The sequence below is a fragment of the Mauremys mutica genome, chromosome 4 (assembly GCF_020497125.1).
Source record: "Mauremys mutica isolate MM-2020 ecotype Southern chromosome 4, ASM2049712v1, whole genome shotgun sequence".
Lineage (NCBI taxonomy): Eukaryota > Metazoa > Chordata > Testudines > Geoemydidae > Mauremys > Mauremys mutica.
Window position 1 is genome coordinate 27,077,562 of NC_059075.1, and position 23,343 is coordinate 27,100,904.

At 40.1% G+C, this 23,343-nt stretch overlaps 3 protein-coding genes across 8 annotated transcripts in view; 1 reads left to right on the forward strand and 2 right to left on the reverse strand.

Annotated features, from left to right (window-relative positions):
* Positions 1-9,347, reverse strand: part of AK7 (adenylate kinase 7) — a 45,341-nt gene extending 35,994 nt beyond the window's left edge. Inside the window, exons 1-5 of the mRNA XM_045012485.1 lie at positions 9,203-9,347; positions 7,405-7,593; positions 5,210-5,318; positions 3,306-3,400; positions 2,560-2,670 (exon numbers count right to left, since the gene is read on the reverse strand). Of these exons, the coding sequence (XP_044868420.1) occupies positions 2,560-2,670; positions 3,306-3,400; positions 5,210-5,318; positions 7,405-7,593; positions 9,203-9,310 (612 nt within the window). The 5' untranslated portion in view covers positions 9,311-9,347. The remainder of the gene's footprint in view (positions 1-2,559; positions 2,671-3,305; positions 3,401-5,209; positions 5,319-7,404; positions 7,594-9,202) is intronic.
* A 70-nt stretch (positions 9,348-9,417) lies between these two features.
* The window catches only part of ATG2B (autophagy related 2B), an 83,117-nt gene continuing 69,191 nt past the window's right edge, over positions 9,418-23,343 (forward strand). For 2 of the 4 annotated variants that reach the window (XM_045012481.1, XM_045012482.1), the window contains exon 1: positions 18,061-18,588. In XM_045012481.1, the coding sequence (XP_044868416.1) occupies positions 18,427-18,588 (162 nt within the window). In that variant the 5' untranslated portion in view covers positions 18,061-18,426. Of the gene's footprint in view, positions 9,704-11,805; positions 11,857-18,059; positions 18,589-23,343 lie in introns of those variants that run through there. The other 2 variants (XM_045012484.1, XM_045012483.1) reach the window with 2 other exon arrangements.
* Positions 12,471-18,029, reverse strand: LOC123368042 (GSK3B interacting protein). 3 transcript variants are annotated; one of them, XM_045012487.1, is made up of 3 exons: positions 17,879-18,029; positions 16,494-16,752; positions 12,471-14,691 (listed from the first exon to the last, which is right to left on the reverse strand). In XM_045012487.1, the coding sequence occupies exons 2-3, from the start codon at positions 16,749-16,751 to the stop codon at positions 14,530-14,532; spliced, it is 420 nt and encodes a 139-aa protein (XP_044868422.1). In that variant the 5' UTR covers position 16,752; positions 17,879-18,029; the 3' UTR covers positions 12,471-14,529. The 3 variants fall into 3 exon arrangements, with proteins under 3 accessions (XP_044868422.1, XP_044868423.1, XP_044868424.1); XM_045012488.1 differs by lacking the exon at positions 17,879-18,029 and adding an exon at positions 17,554-17,753; XM_045012489.1 differs by lacking the exon at positions 17,879-18,029 and adding an exon at positions 17,500-17,519.

Genomic DNA, 23,343 nt, shown 5'->3' on the forward strand with positions numbered 1-23,343 from the left:
TGAAAATATGGTGTAATGGCAAATCGTTCCATAATAAGATTAAGTTGCTTTTAAAAAAAATGGGAAAATATATTTTGGGAAATAAGTATTTTTTGTTTATTAATCAAATACCAGTAAACAAGATTGCACCAAAAATCATGGCAGACGAGCACCCATATTAAAAAAAAAAAAGTAATCAAAGCCCCAACTATTGTAAATCAAACAATCTGGTTAGATCACAACATCCGGAGTGTATGCCATACGCCTTGCCTCTATTACAAGCGTGGAAACAACAATGGGGAAATGGAACTATATAAAATTTTAAAAGTATAGGAAAATATATCGTAGGTAGTATTGGTGCAGAAGCTGAAGTTTTAAACTCATTTAATATTAAGACATTACAAGGAAAAATGTCAGCTTTGCGTAAAATTTTGGGGGCTATACAGACACGTGTAACACACAAATTTGGCACATTAGTGAAACAAAAAATGAAAAGTGTAAAACTCCAATTAAAACAAGCCCAAGCCTTAAAGTCTCTAATGTCAATCTATTTGGTGTGTCTAAGATTAACAATAAAACTGTACTAGCAATACAATGTGTACAAATGCAAACTTACAAAATACAAATGTAAAGTAAGTAAGGTTTGTTTTATAATCAATAAAAAGCATTTAAAGTATTATAGACCAACACTGTGTCCGGTATCTGCCTGCTCCCCATCCTGTAGGAAGACCTCTATTGCAGGTCTAACAGGTCTAGTCACTGACTGACAAATAGTGCTCTTCAACTTCTTTTGCAATATTCATTAAAACCACTAGATGTCACATTCTAGCCATTGTAAACCATTTATGTGTTAGTATTTGTCTTGTTCTTTGTATTGAATATCCTAAGATGAATGTTGTCGCAACAAAGACAAAGAGATTTCATGTGGCTATTTTTCAGACTAATTAACAAGAAAGTTTTCCTATTGCTGCAAAATAATAATGCCACAAGAAAGCTTTTCCAACCTTCTTCTATGATGCATGCCCCTATTTAAAAGGTAATTATATACTAACACCTTTAATAGCCTGGTTAGGCAGAGATTTAGCACATAGGAATGGCCACACAGATTCAGACCAGTGGTCCATCTATTCCAGTATTTTTTTTTCTCATAAGGGCCAACGTCAGACACTTTGGAGTTCAGGTGTAACCTCATCCCCCATAATGGGTAATACTATGCTGTGAGGGAAATTTCACAACATACATATCAGGGAAGTAAGTAAAGGCAATTTTTTTGGCTTGCCAGGTCACTTTATACAACATTGTTGATTGTCTCGTCATGCCATGGCTAATGTTCTGTATTGTCATTAACCATATGAGAACCAAGTATGATTTCCATTGCCATTATCTGTATGCCATACAGAACAAGGGGTACTACATTTAATTCAGAGTAAAAATATTCATTTTTGGTGAGGTCCTCATCCCCCCCCCGAAACTAGACTGACTGATGTCCAACCTTATGTACAGACTAACTCTGTAAGATACTGAGTTCCCCCTACAAAGAGATGAGTGCTTTCATGTCTCATGGTGCCCTAACCTAAATACTCCTTGGAGGGTCTGAGCACCTTGCAAGGCCAGATCTACACAAAGTGCGTGGTTTTCCCTAGAGTACACACTTACATTTCCTGGTTTCCAGTTTTCTGCTCTAACCTCTACAATGCTCTAAGGAATTCAGTATGAGGTAGGAGAGCAGGAATTGCACTGCCGCTATTATTATTTGTATGGCAATAGTGACCAAACATGGAGAGACAGTGTCTTCCCCAAGGAGCTTAGCAATCTAAAAAAGACGAAGACTGATGAAGGGTGAGGGGAAATAGATATAACATACATGCAAAGTGATCAGAGTGATGATATGAACACTAGGTGTTTGGGATGAGTCTATGAGGCCCTGATTCTGCAATGGAGTACACACAAGCCAGTGGGGCTCCATGCAGACACAGCAGTCTGGCAACACACAGTCTATTGCAAGATCAGGGTCTATCTAGGTACTCACTGCTCAGAATTTATGTGCCCCATCGCCACAGTATCTATCTGAGAACCTTCAAAAGTATTTAAATTAGATGTAACAATAACTTAGTAACTAACCAGAATTTATTTGCTGCTGTTCTTCTTTTCAAATTACACATACTAAATTCCCTTTCCCCCCCCACCCTTCCTTCATCATTCAGCATCCTTGTTTTTTTCCCCATAAAAGCCCCAAGCTCCAATTCTATTTCTAATATAACAAATACATGAACATATATCTTATGAAATAAGTAGGATTTATTCATTAAGTAAAAAAGCATGAATTTGTAGTGGAAATAGGTTACCGGTAATACAAAATAAACACACATTTAAATCTCTAAAGGGTTAATTCCCTTCTCAGTATTTTTACACATTTCAGATTATTACCACTGGCAGCTATTCACATTTATCAAGGATTAATATACTTGCAGAAATCTGTTAAACATTGTGGACAATTTATATTATTAAGATGATATAATTCTTCAGTTTAAGTAAAAAAGAACTGCATTCAAATAGGTTATTTTGAGATACTGTACTTACTGTTTTTCCAAGTTTGATAATCACTTTTTCAGCATTTATATGGTCCATAAAGTTAGGGTGAGGTTTTCTTCTGCGATAATCTTCTTCAGTAAAAGGAATTTCTGAATCATCCTATAGAGGAAAAAAACTCTAAGAAAAATGTCTTACTTTTCTGAAAAAAACATTTAAAAAGTTCTACATGGCTTAAACCAAGATATTTTTTAAAAGTACACAGTCATTTTAAATGCAATTTACATTGCATATACAATTTACATTGTATATAAAAAGCCTCCATTTTTAAACATGTATAAAAAAGAAACTCTCAAAGTCTTTGCAGAGAAAAAAAATCAAATGATCAACGCTTTTAAAATGTAAATGTATCAAAACTATTTAAAAGGAAAACAAGCATAACAAAATCTTGAAGTTTGCTCCTCACATCATTAACATATACAGCTTCAGAAAGACTTTAAATTTGTGAATTTCAAAAAGATGTTACAAAATGCCATACCCGGTTATCTATGGTTCCAATCCTGTAAATTTTACATCTAACTCCACACACACATGAATAGTCCTATTTAATTAATTTTATATATATATAAAATATATATATATATATAACAAACTCAAAGTTTTGTAGTCAATAACACAGGTGCAAAAATCAACAGTGAAAATAAGTTTGCTTGATGTTGATGTTCATTACAACTAGGGTACATGCTAAAAATATTTAACAGAAAAGAGAATATTCAGCAAAAATGATTACTACTTACTGGGTCAAGAGGTTTGCTTCGTGCCCATGTCATTATTGTTGAAACTAAGATAAATAACTTTGGTTTCTCAAAATGTAGTACCTCTCCATGTAGTGCTGTAAAATCAAAGCAAAGTGCTTATTTTACTGTAAGCAGCATTACTTCTATTGTATTGTTTTCAAGTTAAAATGTTCCATAAAAACAGTTACTACAATGTTCAATGTGACATAACTTTTTTCCCCAAATAACTTTCATTAAGTTTCATATTAAACATATATTCTTATTGCTTAGCAAATTAAGCTAATATCATAGGATTAAACTGCCAGGAATTATCATCTCTTCCCTTAAGCTATATGCTGTGAAAAAAAATCACTTGTCAATAAAGATAAATCACTGCGATCTTGATAGCAAGCTAAAATATGTATTGTTTTCATGGTTAGAATAGAAACATTATAGAATTATTCCAATAATGCAGCCCCCTTATTTTAATCCAGAGCTAAATAATATAATTAGGGTTAAGGTTTATTTGTTTTCCACTCAAATAACTATGATATGACATATATATATACTGTAAACATGTAAGTATAATTTGTGTTAAATGCTGTATGAATACCTTCTTATTTTCACTGCAGAAATCTTTTGTAAAGCGGCTAACGTGGGTTTCATTGTCAGGTGTATAATAAAAAGTGGTGGGTCATAATGGTTCTACTGAAGTTTTAAGTCAAAATATAGTTGAAATGTTTTGCAAAATACTCAGTGCCTTGCATGGTGTCAAGTATCGGGGGTAGCCATGTTAGTCTGTATCCACAAAAACAACGAGGAGTCCGGTTGCACCTTAAAGACTAACAGATTTATTTAGGCATAAGCTTTTCCTCGTTGTTTTTGCAAAATACTGAATCTTGATTTTGATATGAATTGCAAAGGGGCAAATCTTCCACCCAGCTACCAACCAAAATAGATTAGCTGGGGAGTAGGCAGTTGTTTCGAGGAAATAAATGTCCCCTTTCAGGTCATGGAGTGCCTATGGAGCCATTCCATGGAGGCTATTCCAGCTCAAGAGGTAGAGAAGGCACCATGGCCCCTTAACCAGCCCAGATGAGAGGAGGATGGGAGGATCTAAATAGCTGCAGATTTCTTCCTGTGCCTTACCCTCTCACCTCTTTTCATACCCTCTACTTGCTGCATTGCAGTGTCCCCACAGAGTCCAAAACAAAGTTATACATGAACAGTATTTATAAAGGATGCATTGTACTGTAAACAGAATTTAACAGTTTCACATTTTAATTTCATATCCAAATTAATATGTGATCCAGATGTTGTAAAGATCTTGGTGGAAGATGCTTTCTTTGCTGCTAGGAAACAAACAAGCCTGAAATGCAAAGGATGCTATCTTTCTGATAATGAGGTTTGAGATATCTTGTCAAAAGAGAGCAAAGCAAAATATGACCAGTAGGGTGAATGGAGAATTCTGATTTGATGGAGTTTTATACTTAGTGTCACAAATATGCTACCCTGTTCGTTGAGAATAAAATGTACATTGATTTAATCTTTCCCTTTAAAATACATTTGTATTTATTTTTGGCTGCCATTATCTTGTTACTTGATCAAAAGTTTACTGACTCCTTTGAAGTACAAATGTGTCCTACCCAATGCATGTTGCAGTAATTCTTGCATCCGAAGAAGTGGGTATTCACCCACGAAAGCTCATGCTGCAAAACGTCTGTTAGTCTATAAGGTGCCACAGGACTCTTTGCTGCTTCTGCAGTAATTAAAGTTCACTCTTTCCCCATACTGCTCTTTCATTTACGAACCTGGTTTCATATCATAGCAAATAACAAATCTCAATTTATTTGACTAATTATCTGTTGCAAATTCTGATTGCTGCATAGCAGGCAGTTTTCTGTTCAGTTACTGATTATACTAACCAGAAGCGGCCCAAGTAGCTTCTTCAATTTGATTTGCATCTTCAGTGATGTTATAAATAATGACATCACACTCAAGTAGGTGACCTAGGAGTTCTTCTCGAGTAGAGATCTGGAGAGAAAAAACCCAACAATCCCATAATCTTTTATAGAGAGAATGAGTTCCCCTGCCCAAAATTCTTTTTTCTTTTAACTTTCACTTCCCTACTGCAAATCTAGGGGGCAGATTGCTGTAGAGCAGCGGTTCTCAAACTTTAGCAACTTGAGGACCCCCATTTTGATTTTTTTCACAGACCCCCAAGCTCCCCGCTCAGCCCCAGCCCCCACTCCACTTTTTTCTCCCCAAGGCCCCACCCTATCTCTTCCTGCCCCCGCTCCACCTCTGCCTCTCCTCTTCCTGCCCCCTTCCCCAAGCACACCTCCTTCCCAGCATCATTGACTTCACTGGAAGCAGGATCAAGACCTGTGTGTTGTTTTCTATTAACAGTTTGGCTAGTTGACAGCCAACAGAAATCATCCTGTTCTTCTTCAGGTTGTAAAGACCTTTGATTCTTTAACTAGAGGACTAATGTTCCAGACCTAGTTCTGCAATTGGGTGTTGTTTTATAAAGAAGAGATAGTTTCTCCCTAACTAAAGCTGCAACCACTAAAAAGCTGATTTTTATCCTCTTTGTAATTCCAGAAAAATAAAAATGAAAAAGATAACCTTTTTATATTAAAGTTGAAAAAATTGCACCTTTTTTGTAAAAAAGGTAACACAGCATTTCTGTAAAATGTGTAATGTTCAAGACCCTCTATCTGCCTAGCTAAAGCACATTCAGGCCCCAGTCCCGCAAGATACTCTGTGTGGGTACAGGGTTTGTCAAGAAGCAGTTTGATGGATCAGGACCAAATCTAGGAACAAGAGCTTTAGTAACTTTCCAAAGATTCCATAGGAAATGCATGGTAGAACTAAGAGCAGAAGTCAGATTACTGAGGAGACAGACCCTATAGTGAGGCACAGCTGGGCCTCTTTTGCTTCTGCCCCTACTGCCCTGACCAAAACCAATCAGGGATGCTGCAGGTCAATACAATCATCCATGTATTTTATTTTATTTATAGTTCTTTCCCACCACCAACGTACTAGCTATGTACAGGGTTTTACAGCCAGCAACAGACCACAGCCACCAGTCCCTCTCAGCCTCTGACCTCCCCCTCACACAGCCTTTATAGCCCCTGGCTAATTAGGCAAGCAGCTGTTCTAGTTGCCAAGCAGGCAGGGCTATTCACCCAGCCCCAATCCATTCCCCTTGATTGGGGCTGGCATGGCAGGGGGGCTGATTAAGCACTTCATGCCCAGCACCCTGTCACAGACTCTTATTGTCCACTAGGCCACAATAAATTTTATAGCACAGTTTCAAATGTCTCTATTTAATTAGGCCAAATGTAAAGTGGGGCTAATAATGTTTACTAACTTTTAAAAATATTTTGAGATCCACATATGAAAAAACACCTTAAAAGGGCTTTATTTTCCAAAAGTGACAAGCATCCATGTTCTCAAAATCTGGTCATTTAGATGTCTCAAGTTGGGCACTCAGCTATTGAGGCATCCAGAATAACAAGTCACTGCTGAAATCTTGGCTTCAGTGAATACTTAAGGCCATCATACATCTCACATTGCTCCCATCATAAACAAACACATCATTTCCAGGAAGTATAAAGAAACGGATAAAGGAGTAGGGAGGGAAGACAAGGAGTTCAGTTTTGGCCATGGTGAGACATACAGAAAGAGGTGTCAGACAGAGAGGCTGAGATATCTGATTGGATGCAGAAAGACAAGCTAGGAGTAGAAAAGTAGAGAGTTGAGTCCTCAGCATACAGATGTCAGTCTATCCATTGTGGACCTGATCCAAAGCACACTTAAATCAATGTGAGTCTTTCCATTAATTTCAATGTTCTGTGGATCAGGCCTTCTGTGAGTTGATGAGATCACCTAGAAAGAGCCTGTACAGGGACGAAGGAAAATAAAATACAAATGTAGTACTTCTGAAAGAACATGTAGAAAATAATTTTAGAAATATATAAATCATACCCACGTCTACGATATATATTATTTGTATATATTTTTTTATGGTTTAGAGTAATCCAAAGTTTGTCTTAAAGGTGAACTAAAAAGACAAATATTTATTTACTGATAATTTAACAAGACTGTTACTCACTGTGTAAGTTTCCTGAGCAAAATCTGGTTTCATACTCTGTGCCTTAGAAAGAGTCCCCACTATTTGGTAGGCTCCCTCCTTTGGTTTACTGAGAGTAACATCTATAGCTGACATAATTTCAACTTCTTCTTCTTCCTCTTCCTCTCCCACCTCTTCAAGTGATGCTCCAACAACACAGTTAGATAAATACTACAACACACAATACAGAAAAAATGATCTATAAATAAAAGGAGACTCAGTTTAATATCTGTACACCTTGTAAACAATTTTCCTCTTCAATATCAATGCACAATGTGTGTTTATTTCAGGTACATTAGATACAGGGGTTCTCACAACAAAAATTTTGGTGGCCTCAGAGTGCAGCGACCAGCTCTTGCTGGTGGCCACACTGACAATTTTTCTTAAAATTCTTAATTAACTTTGGGGAAAATAAATAAATATGCACATACACATGTCCAAATCATTGTAATTTATTGATTCTTTTTGCAGACTCAATAATAAAAATAATGTACAGTTGTCTCTATTCTTTACTGGGCGAGAATAGAAACACAAATAAGGTGCTCTGAAGGTTCTTGTCTTATTTTGTTTCTTTTGCTTTTTTAAAAAGATCTGCTTTAAGATCTGCTTAGTAAGTCTGCTGCTGTGAAAAGTGATATTAACAAACATAAATATAACTTTTCACAGCAGCAGACTTACTCAGTCCTGGCAAGCTCAGGGACAAATTAAGTCTTGGATGGGTAGGTCGATGGGGGGAACTGGGAGACGGGGAGATGCATGATGGGCTAGGCGGAGGCAGCGGAGACCAGAGATAATGTGGTGGATGACCCCGCAGCTGGGATTTGGAGCTCCATGGCCAGAGCCTGCTGCCCGCCACCCCAGGACTGGAGCCAAACCCTACTGTCCCCAGGAAGGTGGGGAACTCACTAGCTGCCTGCTCCTCCACCATTTGTGTCTCGGGGGTGGTGTAGCAAGGTCCAATACCTGCTGGTGACCCTGGGGGAGGAACCACTGCTTTATCCCCCCCCAACCACTGCCCAGGAGGCTGTGGTCACAAGAAAAGCCCCTGATGGCCGCATGCATTTGAGAAACGCTACATAGAACCTCAGCGTTACAAACTGACCAGTCAACCACACACCTTCTCTTCCTAGAGTTACCAGGTGCTTTTGGGGGTATAGAAATGTTGCAAAATATATATGCACAATAAAAAGTTAGGAAGGTGTAGAGGGCAAAGAATGACTTATCCTAGTACCATTGAAAAGGAAGCTGCCATCATGGAGACACCTTACGATGGAGTCAAACATCTTGCTGGGAAAAATGGGTTGCTCTATGTGCCACTGGGCACAGGAGAGATTTTAAGACTAAATAAATCTATTAACCTTGCACCTCAGCATATGGTTCCCATTTGGGAGACCTGGCGGGGAGCACCCCATAGTGCTTATAGCCTTGTAGCCCAGCAAGCGTTTGCTGATGATGGGGGTATTAAAGAGATCCTATGGTCCCGGTGATGTTGCCTGCAGTGTGTGCCTTTCTATTGGGGGTGCCCAGGGAAGCATGTGGGCTGGCAAAGGTGCCCTGGCACCAGCATGTGGCTCCAGGAGGATCATTGCCAGGGAGACGGCGCTCTTGGTGATGGCTAGCCTAGCACCTTGGGCTGGGGCGCGGGGCCGCTCTCTAGTCCTGGCTCTGGCATCTGCCGCACCCCAGCAGGTTGCTCACCCCCGTGGGGGTGGCGCCGTATCCCAGCTCGGAGAGATCCTGCGGCCCAGCCCCCTCCCAGGGACCCCCACCCCGCGGTCACCTTCCCGATGCTGCTGCCGCTGTAGGAGTCCAAATGGTTTAGAAAGACCCTCTGGCTGCGAATGGCCACTTCGGCCGCGGCCACCACCTCCTCCTCCGCCGCCGCCATGGCGCTCGCCGGAGAAGCCGCGCCGTTGCTAAGCGACCAAGCCAAGCGGCAGCCCAGGCACCAGGCAGCCACGGGGCCCGCCCAAGGCGCGGGCAGGGGGCGAGGCTGGTGCCAGGCCGCCTCGGGGGAAGGGAGGCTCCCGCTGTCTGGGGAAAAGCCGGGAGAGAGACCGATACCGGGGAGGCAGAGACCGAGCCGAACAGACGGGAAAAGGACAGGAACCTATAACCGTCCCCTACAAGAGGGGCAAAGATCTACAGAGACAGAGGAGGAGACAGCGATAGCGGAGGCGTTTCAGGAACAAGAAGGGAGAGACTCGTGATGGAGGCAGAGTTTGACTTTTTAAAATAGCACATGCTGTAATCTAGAGTTGGTTGTACTGTATGGTTCCAGGTAGGTAAGGTACTTGCACAATTCTGATCTGAGTTAGGCGAGGGAGGAGGCATTTATATTCACAGGGATTTGTGTGCTTTTTAAGTAAGAGAGTCAGTAGTTCATAGGCATTTTCACTAATATGGTAGCACCCCTATTTTATGAACTAGCTGGGGTGTGAAGTTCATAAAATTGAGTATCTCACGGTTACAGTAGATTACAGTACCAGAGTTGCAGTATAGGGCACTATATTGCTTGCTGCTTATCCTCAAACTGGAAAGCAGTTTCCATTACACTGAAAGCATTAGGTTATCACTTTTATTATATGATTTTTTTTCGTGTTGGGGAAAATAGTTCATAAAACTAATTGCTCATAAGACTAATGTTTGAAAAATTAAGGTTCTAGCATGTGCAAATTTGCAGATGAATTAAGTGGAAGATAAAGGCTGGCCAGAAGTTCCTCAGCCCTGCACTTTTTACACACCTCCATCCTAAGAAAAAAGGGGAGAAGAGGAACAGTGATAAGTACAGAGCAGCTTTACCTATCAGACAATTGGTTACTACCATTACGTTTCAGAAGTAATGGTCAGACGAATATGTGGTCCTCCTTTAGGACAGGGGATGGTCTATGCGACCGCTTGAGGTCCCTTCAACCTTAAAATCATAAATATGTATGTCCTAGAGAGACATTTTACAGTTGTTGATTTGTTCATGGTTCACATTCTCTATAGTGCATGATCTGCATCTTCATGCACCACTGAGCAATAGTTATCACTGTATGTATGTACCAACACTTTAAGAAGAAACAAGAACATATTGAGCATTTATGTTAATTAACCCCTATCATCTCTCCCCTCAAATTTCTTTTGGTTGGGCTAAACAAGCCAACCTCTTTGAGTCTCCTTTCATAAGGTAGGTTTTCCATTCCTCACATCATCATAGTAGCCCTCCTCTGTACCTGTTCCAGTCTGAATTAATCTTTCTGAAACATTGGAGACCAGAATTGCACACAGTATTCCAGAGGACATCTCACCCCTATCTTGTATAATGGTACCATCACTTCCCTCTCTCTGCTGGAAATACCTCACCTAAAGCATGCTAAGTGCATTAGCCTTTTTCACAGCTGCAGCTCATAGTTCTCCTGTGAACAACCAATCCATCCAGGTCTTTCTCTTTGTCACTTCCAAACTTCTTCTTGGCACATGCACGTGCCTCTGGTGGCACGTGACCAGGATTCATCACCAAAAATTTAGTCTGCTGGTTGGATCATTAGCTTTCTGAGCTCGGACAAAGTACTGAGGGGGAATGCAACATCTGCTGATCTATGCTCCCCACTTCCAACTGAGCCGTCCTCAATTGCTATAGAGACAGCCATTTTTTTAAAAAGGATCAATGTCCCTAAAATGTCCCAGCACTAACCCCTGTACTTTTTACAATGAGAACAGCATCTGACCTTTTTGCAGTTTCATTTGCTGAGCTAAGCAAAATGATACGGTATATACCTAACTTAACAATGCAAACACTTGACTGCACTGTTAATGTATGATATGAGCTTTAGCATACAACTTCCATTGATCTTATTAGGTGGTTGCAGCTGAATCTTGAGAAATACTGTTTAAAAAAGCATTTAGTATTTTTTAAATTGTAGTATGCAAGCTAATACCTGAAAGACAACCTTCAGGTATGCATAGTAACTTTTAGATCATGCAGTAGATATAAGCACAGTGATAGTCAGCAATAGCAGATAAAGACTGATACTGTTGTTTAGATAAAGATTAATTCATCTTATCCTATTTTACATTTGCATTCCAACAGTACTCTGAACTGGAGCAGGCTCTCTTCCTGATATAGCCCCAATTCAGAGCTCTAAGTACATAGCACTTTCTTCAGCATGACACAAAATCTTTGGCAGAATTGAGGTCAACTCCATTCTTCAAAATGTTACCAGACATCCTTAGAGCAGGCAGCTATTTGAGACTCTTAAGAGAATACAAAGTGATTAAACAGTGCTAATCTTTGAGACTTTTCATACTGTCCAGGTTGTGTTTTGCTGTCCCTTCCCATTTTTATTTAATTGAAAACCTATCCATTCTCATCCTTATGAAATGTATATCCATTCACAGATCTATGGCCTTCTCAGATGCCCAGCAGCACAGGATCAAGGATTCAGACAGGTATGTGATATAAAGCATCCAAGTAAGGAATTGCACTGAAAAGGTCTACTGTTAATTGGCATTTCAACTGAGCCTTTTCACCCAAGCAATATTTTCTAGTATAACTATTTAAGAGCATTCCCACATGTTACAAGCATACCCAACCCCACTAAGTGCATTACTGGAATCCCTTTTCATTTTCAAGTTATAGTGTAGTCAATTATTTCTAGGGAAGCAAGTGAGATCTGTGGCTTATGCAGCCTTCCCCCAAGTTTATGCCTTCTGTTAAAGGCTTCTTAATTTCTGTTGTAAAGCTTTAAGTGCTTCAAAATATTCTTTGTCAACCACAGGCATATTCAAGTTAAGTGAAGAGTTACTATAATGTAATAACTACCCTTGAAGTTGTTCACTAATGTTTCTTAAGTACTTAATCTCCATCCCTTTTTTACATTGATCTGTATTACTATTCAACATGCCAATTTTAAATGTTCTTATATATTTGTATACTGCAGCCAAAAGTATTGTTTAAGCTACCATGTGTTTACCTGACTTGTGTGTCTGAGACTTGCAAGTTTGGAAAGATATAGGTATACATTTTCAATTTATTTTGGGGGACGAGAATAAAAAGCTGATCATACATAAGTTTGTGCATTTATTCAAGTGTCTAGTCATTGAAATAACAGGTGCATTGTTACAGGGGTAGATATTCAGATATAAGCTTGGCAAAGTACATTTTCCTCATAGAGGATTAAAGCACACGCCACAAAACTGGGGGGGGGCGGGGGGTTGAACAATTTTCTTAGAGCATGAAAATACTGTTAACCAAAATATATATTAAACTTTAGGACAGAAGATTAACATGAAATGTTTCAACCTAAAAAGATAACAAAACAAAAATATTACACTTGAAAACAGAAGCTTTGACTGTAGGTGCCTTCTCAGTCATAATTACAGCATCATTGCCACAAAACTATAATAAATGCTCAACTTGTTAACTGGTCCCACAAATCAATGCAACTGATCCTCAGCTGGCGTCAATTACGGTAGTCTAGCTCTGTTGATGTCAGTGGATCATGTTTATTTACAACAGCTGATGATCTAGCCTTCTCTTTGGATTCACATTTACTTTGTTTCTAGCATGAAACATAGGAGAATAAAGGCAGAATTACATAAACAAGGATGCATAAATATTGAATGGTATAAGAATGCAAAAAAGTATTTGATCATATGTTAGTTCAATAGTACTGGTGCTTTAAACCAACTGAATACTTTTCAAAAAGTCTCTTCCACACATTTGAAAACTTAAAGTAGCACAATAAATTTATAAAGCGCTTTGTATTTTTTTATAAAATAGAAAATACATAACTGTCTCCCAATTCAATATCAATCTCTGAATGTTTCCTACAGCCTTGGGTTTCAAACCAATACACTGCATTGACATTATAAACTTACTGTTCTTTAGGACAGGACACTGTACAATTGAGGAAAAGGGCAGCCTTACAGGAATACCTAAGCACTGCACTGTAAAAAGTAAAGACTGAAGCAAAAATACTTGAGTATATTCTGTACATTATGTAAACAAACATTTAGAATAGTAAACAGGCTAAAATGTCTTCCTCGCCCTCCCAAAGTTATATTAGTATGGTCTATATTTAAGAAAAAAAATATCACCTGTTCTTCCTACTTTACTTCTGTGCTTAGCTCGTTTGCAAATTTAGATGATACATTCATATGCCAACGGTTATCTTTTGTTTACTGGTTGCTGCAGACAAGGGTACATTGAATAATACTGAACATTGCTTTTAACTCAACAAGGACACTAAGGTCTGGTCTAAACTAGAAATCAGGTCAATTTAACTATGTTGGTCAGGGCTATGAAAAAATCTACACCCCTGAGTAGCGCATTAAAGCTGACCTAAGCCCCTGTGTAGACAATGCTAGATCAATGGAAGAATTCTTCCGGCAACTTAGCTGTCACCTCTTGGGGAGGTGGATTTCCAGCAGGAGATTCTGAAGTGCTACAGTGGCACAGCTACATCAGCACAGCTGGAGTATTTTAAGTACCGACAAGCCCGGAATAAGCAATGTTCAAATGATATACGATATTGTGAGGTGCATATTTTGTGAATGAAGCAGAGAGTTTTCAGGTTTGCATACAAAAAATTGAGCTGAAAAAGATATCCTCTAAGTGGACTAAAGTAGTTCCCATTAATTTAGCTAGAGCAAGTAGTTAAAATTTGGTTTTAAGGAACAGAGTTAAAATTTACAGATAGACACATTAAGAAAGTATTACTACTTCCATACATGGCATTCAAGATTTCCACAGTACCAATTAAGATATTTCTTAGAATAAAATATTGTATCATATTGCTTTGCAAAGAGATCAAATTTCTTCAAATGCTGTAGAAAGCAAGTCACTTTCAACTGATGATCTACAGCAGAGTTAAACAAAAAAGGTACTACTTCTATAGTCCACCAAGATAGCTTAAAGTAGCCTTGTGGACAAAGCAGAGCCATAGCAACACTGTTATTTTACAAGTCAGTACTATTGTAAGGAACCTAGATGTTTAGGCAAGAAATGAAGCTCGATGTATGTTTTTGGCTACATCTGAAAGCAAGATCTCAGTAACTCATACTAAGAATTCCCACTATCATTAATCATTCCCCAACATGTGCTTGTTCCTGCAGACTGAATCATGATTGTCCATCCCTTTTCAAAGCTTCCAGTCTCTGTAGCAGTGCATTTCCAAAAGCTTCACGATATGCTGGGCTAAGAGAGTCCAATAAAGAGTAGACAGTCTCATGATACGCAGTTTGTAAGCCATCATCAGCCTGGTCAAAAGCATAACCCACCACCTGTTGCAAAGAGATCAATTTTTTTGTGGTTAGTCATTTCATCATGGGAACCATAAAAATCACAAAATTAGTCACATTAGTACACTACAAAGAAGTATTTCCAGACACAACAAACCTATACTTTGTAGTGTTGTTGTAATCATGTTGGTCCCAGGATATCACAGACAAGGTGATGAAGTAATATCTTTTGTTGGTGAAAGAGACAAGCTTTTGAGCTTACACAAAGCTCCCGTTCAGGTCTCAAAAGGTACTCAGTGTCACAGCTAAATACAAGATGGAACAGACCGTCTGGCATAAATAGTTAACACATAGGAGACCATTCAAGGTGAAGTGTATTTAACTGACACTCAGGCCTGGTCTACACTAAAAAGTTAGGTTGACAAATCTATGTCTCTCAGGGGTGTGAAAAATGTAGTTAAGCTGACCTAGCCCCGATGTAGAAAGTACTAGGTTGACAGAAGGATTCTTCTGTCAACCTAATTACAACCTCTCAGAGAGGTGGATCACTTATGTTGACGGCGAACCCCTCCCATCAACATAGGTAGTGTCTACACTTGAAACCCTATAGCGGTACAGCGGTGCCACTGTAGCACTTCAAGTGTAGACAAGCCCTAAAGAAGAGAAGAGCTCTGTGTAAGCTCGAAAGCTTGTCTCTTTTACCAAGAGAAGTTGGTTCAATAAAGCCTATACTTTGTCTTCCCTATTCAAGATGTTAGTAACAATTCATCATCATCTAAAGGAGTTTCCAATATTATTTTCTCATAAAACTGAGCACCAAAGACATTAAATATAGAGGCTTACTTTTGAATTTGGCTGGAAGTTCTCATTTCACCACACAAGTATTTGCACAAGCAATTCAAATAGTATGAAAGGGAGATGCATGCATAGAAATCAATAGTCTATGTCTATAAGAAACTAACAAGGTAAAGATTACAGTAGTCTGTTTTATAAAATGTAGTCTGATGTGGGCACAATACTATATCATCTACTTTTTTAAAAGCCTTTGCAATTGTAGTGCACTTTTCTCAGACAACTGTGGACTAGAAGATTGAAGAACTATTGTTAAAAAAAAAGTCACCTGTAACACCAAACATTTCAATTATCTACTTCTATCTTTATCATTCTGTAGATGTTTCTGCTTTCATAATCTAGGTTAACTGTTGTGTTATTAGACTAAAGGCATTGGAGAAAACAGATGAAGATGGGCATTACCTCACTTCATTAAACAGGGTGCCAAAAATGTACCCTTTACTTTAGCTAAGAGCGCATGTCAAGGATACCACAAACCTCAGTTCTTAGTTTCCAGGGTTGTGCCAATTGTCAGAAATTTATTTTTTTAGAAGTTCCAAAATTTCTTATCTTTATATAATGCCTAACTTTAGCACCAGTTACTGTTATCAGCCTGTGTTAGTGAAACATAGAATCAAGATAAAACCATGCACAGAAAAATAAAAATTGTATACTATACCCCAGTTATGCAGGCCATAAACAGTGTTACAACATACAGAGCTTTACTTCAAATAGTGGTCACTGCATCAGTTCTAATTTAACATTTTTCCATGCATGTAAGATGCACTTTGGCAAGATAAGTGTGTAAAATCCTCCCCTTTTGTGTTTAATTGAAATGGCATACTAGTAGTTCCCTAAAAAGCTGAACTTTGAAGTATGAAATAGAGTTTAAAAAGTATTCAATAAAGAAAAGAGCCTATGCTGCTTTGATAACAACTGAAAATTTTTACTAGATATCTTTCAATTAATATTTATTGTAAACAAAGAAGCTTTATAAAGGATAAACAAGTTACCCTAAGTCCTGCTTCTGTGAGCTCCAGGCAATATCTGTTTCTCTCCCTTGTCTCCACATTGATATATGCCACATCCTCTGCACATGGAAGATTTTTTGAGACAAACATGTTGCTGACAGCAAACAGAACATCATTCACAACAGCTTCTGCCTCTAGTCTCATATCCTTCACATCTGTTCCTTCAATGTCCTTATATTCAGAATCTTCTTCAAACCCTGTGTTACTGGACAACTCCATGGGATTGTAATCAGTCTCCATTCTGTGTACAGAAACACCATTGTTTTATTTGTGGTCAATTTTATATGACCACAAATGCTTATTATGCAAGATCAATGGTATAAAACAATAGATTTTTTCCAACAGAAAGAACTATTTCAAGATACATTCAATGTCATGCAAGACCAACCAGGATTTTTTTTTTATTGGAGGAGTCTCAAAAGACAAGGTATTAACCACAATGTTTCAGCATAACAAACTCAAAGTTCTGTGAATAAACAGATATGGTATTAAAGTGAGAATACACACATCTATATTTTATATGCACAGTATGCACTGTTCTTAATACACAAGCAACTGACATTGCTTTACAATAACCTGTTATGAGTCAGTCCTAAACAACTCATCTGCTGGTCCCCAATGAGTCAAGAATTGATGTCTGTATCAGCAAGTGCAGGAAAGGGAAGAGAGAGGAAGAGGGACATTACTGAGTCAAAGGAAAGCTTAAACTCTTGGAGTGACAGTGAATGCCACTAATATTTAAGGGAGCTATTTATTAAACCTGGCTGTTTGCCTGTAATGAAAGTCAATTCGTTCAGCCCCTCTCTGTATCTGTTTGTTAATACCAAGGTCAGTAGCATGGTTGACACACAAAAAGGCTGAACACACGGACACGTTTTCTGCGTTAGTCCTAAAATGCAAGTCATGCAAGACGAAAAGCAACGCAGAACCCCTTTGCAAGCCCCATTCTGTCTTGGGGGCAGGGAGCTCCCAGAGCACCGTAACCCACCCCACAGCCGAGAGGGCTTGGGACCACCCGCGCACGCCCGGTGCCACAAGGCACCTCACACTCGAGAACGACCCCGCTCCCCCTGGTAACTCCCTGGGGCTGGAGGCAGAGACGAGAAGGGGCCGGTCCCGGAAGAGCAGCTCGCAGCAGGCAGCCCCGCCGCTCCCTGGAGAAGAGCCTGCAGCGCAGTCACCACGGTGACAGCCGCACGGCGCGCAGGAGAATCGGGCAGCGAAGCCTCGTTAGCTCCACCCTGGGCTTAATACGGGGAAAAAAACCCTAAAACACCGACGGGACGGGCCCCAGAGCCGCCGCCGCCGCCTCTTCCGCTACTCCCCCGTGCCGCAGGCCAGGACCCTTCCCCCACCAGCCCAGTCACCTGTCCGCCACGAGCGCGCCTCCCGCCCGTCTTCTACGGCCGCTGAGAAGGAGCTTTGGGACCGGCCAGCCACCCACTCCGATTCCGCCTCATGCCCGCCCCTTCACTTCCGCCCCCTCTCTGTGACTTCACTTCCGCTTGAACGTCAGCTGGCGTCACTGTCGCTCGGTTCTGGTGTAAGGGGGAGAGTAGAGGCACGTAGGAGGTGGCGGGTCCGCTGAGGGGATCGAAGCCAGGTGGCAGAGCGCGCGCGCGCCCCTGCGGTGGAGCCCCGAACTCACCAGCCACCCCCCCCCCCGCATCCCAGGTCGCCGAGAAGATGGCGGCGACGGCTCAGTGAGGATGGAGCTACCTGTCATTGCTTTCTCCCCCTGAGGGTGCGGGGTCCGGCCCCACGGGGTGCGAGTGGGGGGCCGGGGGACCGTAGGGAGCCCTTTCCCTAGCAGAGCTGACTCGTGCCCGGCAGCTCCCCGCCCCCCATCGCCCCAGCCGATTAGCCCCCTCTTTCCAGCCCAGCAGCTCCAGCCTAGTGACAGCCCCCCGCCACCATGCCTTGGCCTTTCTCAGAGTCCATCAAGAAAAGGGCCTGCAGGTACCTGCTGCAGAGGTACCTGGGCCACTTCCTGCAGGAGAAGCTCAGTCTGGAGCAGCTCAGCCTGGACCTGTACCAGGGCACCGGCTCTCTGACGCAGGTCCCTCTGGATAAATGGGTAAGAGAGGTGCTGCCCCTGCTGCTCCTGAGGGATCAGTCCCAAGCCCCTCCCTCGGGTGCCACCTGTTTTATTTTTAAATAACATTTTTGCCTTAAAAATAAGAGTCAAATCTAATATTTTATCTAGGGAACTGTTGTACTTGTCGCCATAGCGTCTGAACACCTTGCAATCAAATAAATAGGCAGTTTGGTGCAGTTGGTTTTCCTACCCTCCCCATATGCAGTAACACTGAGTGGGGTTTGGGTGCTTTTAAAAATGTTGTTTGAAAGCAAAGGCAAAGAGATGGATCTTGAGCATGGCTGGTCAATCAGTTCTTCGGAAGGGAGATCCATCTTTCAGTGGGCTGATTGATAAAAATGTTCCATCTCCAACTCTTTTGTGGCTTTATGGACAGCTCCACTGTTCTTGAATAGAGGAAGCTCTGCTGTCATGGAAGGACCTGGTAGTGGAGAGGGAAGTGGTAGCTCAAACCCAGACCACTGAGAGCTTTAATAAATAGCTCCCTGGCCTAGAAATGGATCCAGTATTTGGTAGTGAGTCAATGACAGAAGCAGTGGGAGTGGGAGGATCTTGCTCTGCTGGTGTTGTTTAGCCCATGGACTGCCACATTCTGAACCAAATTGATTTTTTTCAGGCCTTGCATATTCATTCCCAGATATAGTTTTGCAGTAATCCAGCCTGGCAGTCACAACAATACGAATCTTTATGGCTGGGTCTGTATCTATTAATATTTGGCAGTCTCTTGGCCAGCTGTCAGAAAAAGGAGGTATTTCTAGGAGCTGTTGACATTTGGGTCTCCATTATCAGTGAGGATTTTAAGGCTGAGCATTATTTTGACTATATGTGGCTTGACTGATAGGATGTCAATTCTTCACTGAACAAACAAGTTCACTGTTTTCTATCCACCTTCACTGAACAAGGTGGATAGAAAGCTGGCTAGATCATCAGGCTCAATGGCATTCCATGAGTGATCAATGGCTTCATGTCTAGTTGGCAGCTGGCATCAAGCGGAGTGCCCCAAAGGTCGGTCCTGGAGCTGGTTTTGTTCAATATCTTCTTTAATGATCTGGAGAATGGCATGGACTGCACCCTCAGCAAGTTTGCAGATAACACTAAACTGGGAGGAGTGGTAGATACGCTGGAGGGTAGGGATGGGATACAGAGGGATCTAGACAAATTAGAGGATTGGGCCAAAATAAATCTGATGAGGTTCAACAAGGACAAGTGCAGAGTCCTGCACTTGGTACGGAAGAATCCCATGCACTTTACAGACTAGGGACCGAATGGCTAGGCAGCAGTTCTGCAGAGAAGGACGTAGGGGTTACAGTGGACAGGAAACTGGATGAGAGTCGATAGTGTGCCCTTGTCGCCAAGAAGGCTAACAGCATTTTGGGCTGTATAAGTAGGGGCATTGCCAGCAGATCAAGGGATGTGATCGTTCCCCTTATTCAACATTGGTGAGGCCTCATCTGGAGTACTGTGTGCAGTTTTGGGCCTCACACTACAAGAAGGATGTGGAAAAATTGGAAAGAGTCCAGAGGAGGGCAACAAAAATGATTAGGAGGCTGAAGCATATGTCTTACGAGGAGAGGCTGAGGGAACTGGGATTGTTTAGTCTGCAGAAGAGAAGAATGAGAGGGGATTTGATAGTTGCTTTCAACTAACTGAAAAGGGGTTCCAAAGAGGATGGATCTAGACTGTTCTCAGTGGTAGCAGATGACAGAACAAGGAGTGGTGGTCTCAAGTTGCAGTGGGGGAGGCTTAGGTTGGATATTAGGAGAAACTTTTTCACTAGGAGGGTGGTGAAGCACTGGAATGGGTTACCTAGGGAGGTGGTGGAATCTACTTCCTTAGAGGTTTTTAAGGTCAGGCTTGACAAAGCCCTGTCTGGGATGATTTAGTTGGGGATTGGTCCTGCTTTGAGCATGGAGTTGGACTAGATGACATCCTGAGGTCCCTTCTAACCCTGATATTCTATTATTCTATGACACTTTCCTCTTTTCAATAGCATAATTTGTTTTTCCTGTGTTAGGATTTAGTCACCTGGTCTTCATCTATGTGCTGATTTCTTTGAGACACTAGGATAGGTAGTTTGTCATTTTTTGCACTTTTTATGATGGAGATGTAACTTTGGATGGTGTTAGCATAGTGTCAATCTTTTAATATGTGTTTATACAAACGTTGAGTTAGGTGGAGGAGAGGGTAAAGGACTGTGGAATGCCGTAGGTGAGAGTTTGGAAGGCATAGGAGCTTGCCTGTCAGAACTATCTTGGTCTAGTCTGAGGTAAATCAGGAGCCATCTTAATTAATGTAACTCCGCATAACTCTGAATGGCCTCTAAGGCAAGTCACTAATATCTTGTGACTGACTATGAAATACTAGGGAGGTCTAGTAGCATGAATATGACTGTTTGCTAGCTGTCCATGGCTATCAACAGACTGCCCAACTACCAACAAAACATAAATTGTTTCTGTACCATATTCTGGTATAAAGTCCAGCTGAGCAGGTTCCAAAATAGTAGTAGAGGTCAGGTGTTCTTGGAGTTGATGTTTTGCAAGCTATTCAATCACTTTGCTCAGGAATGGGAAATTAGACATTGGGTGGTATATTGTGTCAAATTACAGATCCGAATATGCCTTTTTTTGTTGTTACAAAGGTCGTAAGCTTCTCTCTTCAAGGGAGTTGTTGAGATCTGTAAATATGTGGCCCCAGAACTCTTAACTGCCCTTCAACTGCGAGGAAGGCCATGGGTCAGTCTCATGGGCTTCAATGTGATGCCATGATTCCAGAATTCTTTTATGTGAAATCTGGGTTGTAGGCCTTGGTTTGTTTGTTTGTTTAAGCCTTCAATCCTGTAAACATGTGTGCTTAACTTTACTACTAGTAAACTACCACTAAACTTTGCTAATAGTAAAGTTAAGCAGGCATGTTAGTGTTTGCAGACTTGGCATCTTTTTCTGTAAAATAGATATTATGGTAGGAGTGTTATAAGTGTTTTATGTAAAGGACTTTTCAGATGCCCTAGATAAAAGACGCTCTGTAAATGCAAAATATTAATTTCTTCATTTAGTCCTGTGGGGCAGCTGTTTTTGTGTAATAGGTGGGCAGACTTTGTTTTAATAAGTTTTCAGTGCCCTCTAGTGGATATTAAAACAACCTTTGCTAGTTTCACTAGACTTGAAAGATAAACATTAGGAACCTTTGCAATTTAGTAAAGTGCTTGTTGTACTAAAGAAAGTTAGTAAACTGTGCATATAATGTTCATTTTCCAGTTTGGAGAAACATTTTTTTTTCTGGGCAGTATTTTCTGGCCTATAAATTAGTGAGTAGCTAATGCTCTTTAGATATGGTTCACTCATGCATGACAGAAAGAATGCAAAAACAGGTGTTGCAAAAGTGCTACAGCTGCTTTTTTTTTTTTCGTGACTTTAAACCTCCTGTCTACATGTCCTCAAGGAGGCTGTAGTTTTAACCTTAATTATTTTCTCATTTTTGTTCTGTTTTGAACTGTTTGTTTTTCATCTACTAGTTTCATTTAACTTTTTAAAATATTTTAATATACATAATATATACGCCATTGTCTTGGTGTTTACATTATACAGAGGGACAAGTTCTGGCCTCCACTATACTTGTTCAACTCCTTTGACCTCAAGAGGGTTGCACTGTCTAATGCAGGTCAGAATTTAGCCCACAATATTTGTGATTGAATAGATAAATATGCTTAATAATTGATTTCTTTGCTGCTTCTGATGTTAACCCTGCAAAGCCTTTCCATGTCCTGAATTTTCATTGACTCTAGTGGAAATTCCTCAGTGATGTAGGATCAAGCCAGCAGTTGGTGTAGATGTGTGGAATTTTACAATTTTATTTTAAATACTTTTTAATCACTTGCTAAACAGATATTTATCTTTTATTAATGCTGTTTAACTGTAATAAACATACACTTGTATTTTTTCTTATAGTTTGCTTAAAATAGTTGGAAAGATGATAATAAATTTTCCTTTCTGTTTCCCTATATGTAGTTTGTAAAAAGAGATCTGAGGCCAGACTTATTCAAAATTTGTTTTGATATGCTAGATTTTATTAATATTCATATATAGAAATGTCCATATATATCACTCAAATACATGTGAAATACCATAGTTTGAATGTATAGCTCATTTTTGTGGTAGCAACAAGTTTTAACTAATGTACATTAATATTTTTCTGCTGATACTTCTGCTGCTTGAAACATTTTGCATTGTTGATTGATGTCTACAGTTACTGCATTATTTTTTATTAGAGAAACAGGTTTAACTGCATTGAACTATAATCGTAATATACATATGATAAATCAAATTGTTTCTTTCCAGAACTGTTTCAGGGTCTGATTCAACTCTTGTTAAAGTTGAATCTTAAAGTGAGACTCTTTACATGCAGTATAATAGAAATAAATCTTTTTGGCTCAGTTGTCACAGTCAGACAAGAATACAATGAGCATTACATCAAATTTAGTTGTTTGGTTTGTGTCCTATTCAAAGATTCCTGTCACAACGAACAAACTGTTTTTATCCATTTACTATTCTGGGCTTTCCTATAACTGTAATTAATTTTTACTTTTGTGGTAACACTTTAAGCTCCGGTACTATAATATTCTGTTAGCAACATATGGAAATTTATGCGAACAGTTCAGTAGTATAGATCATAAGAAAAACCACAGCTGGAACTGTATTAGATTAAAAGTTTAGTGTTTAATTAGCATGCATCATTGAC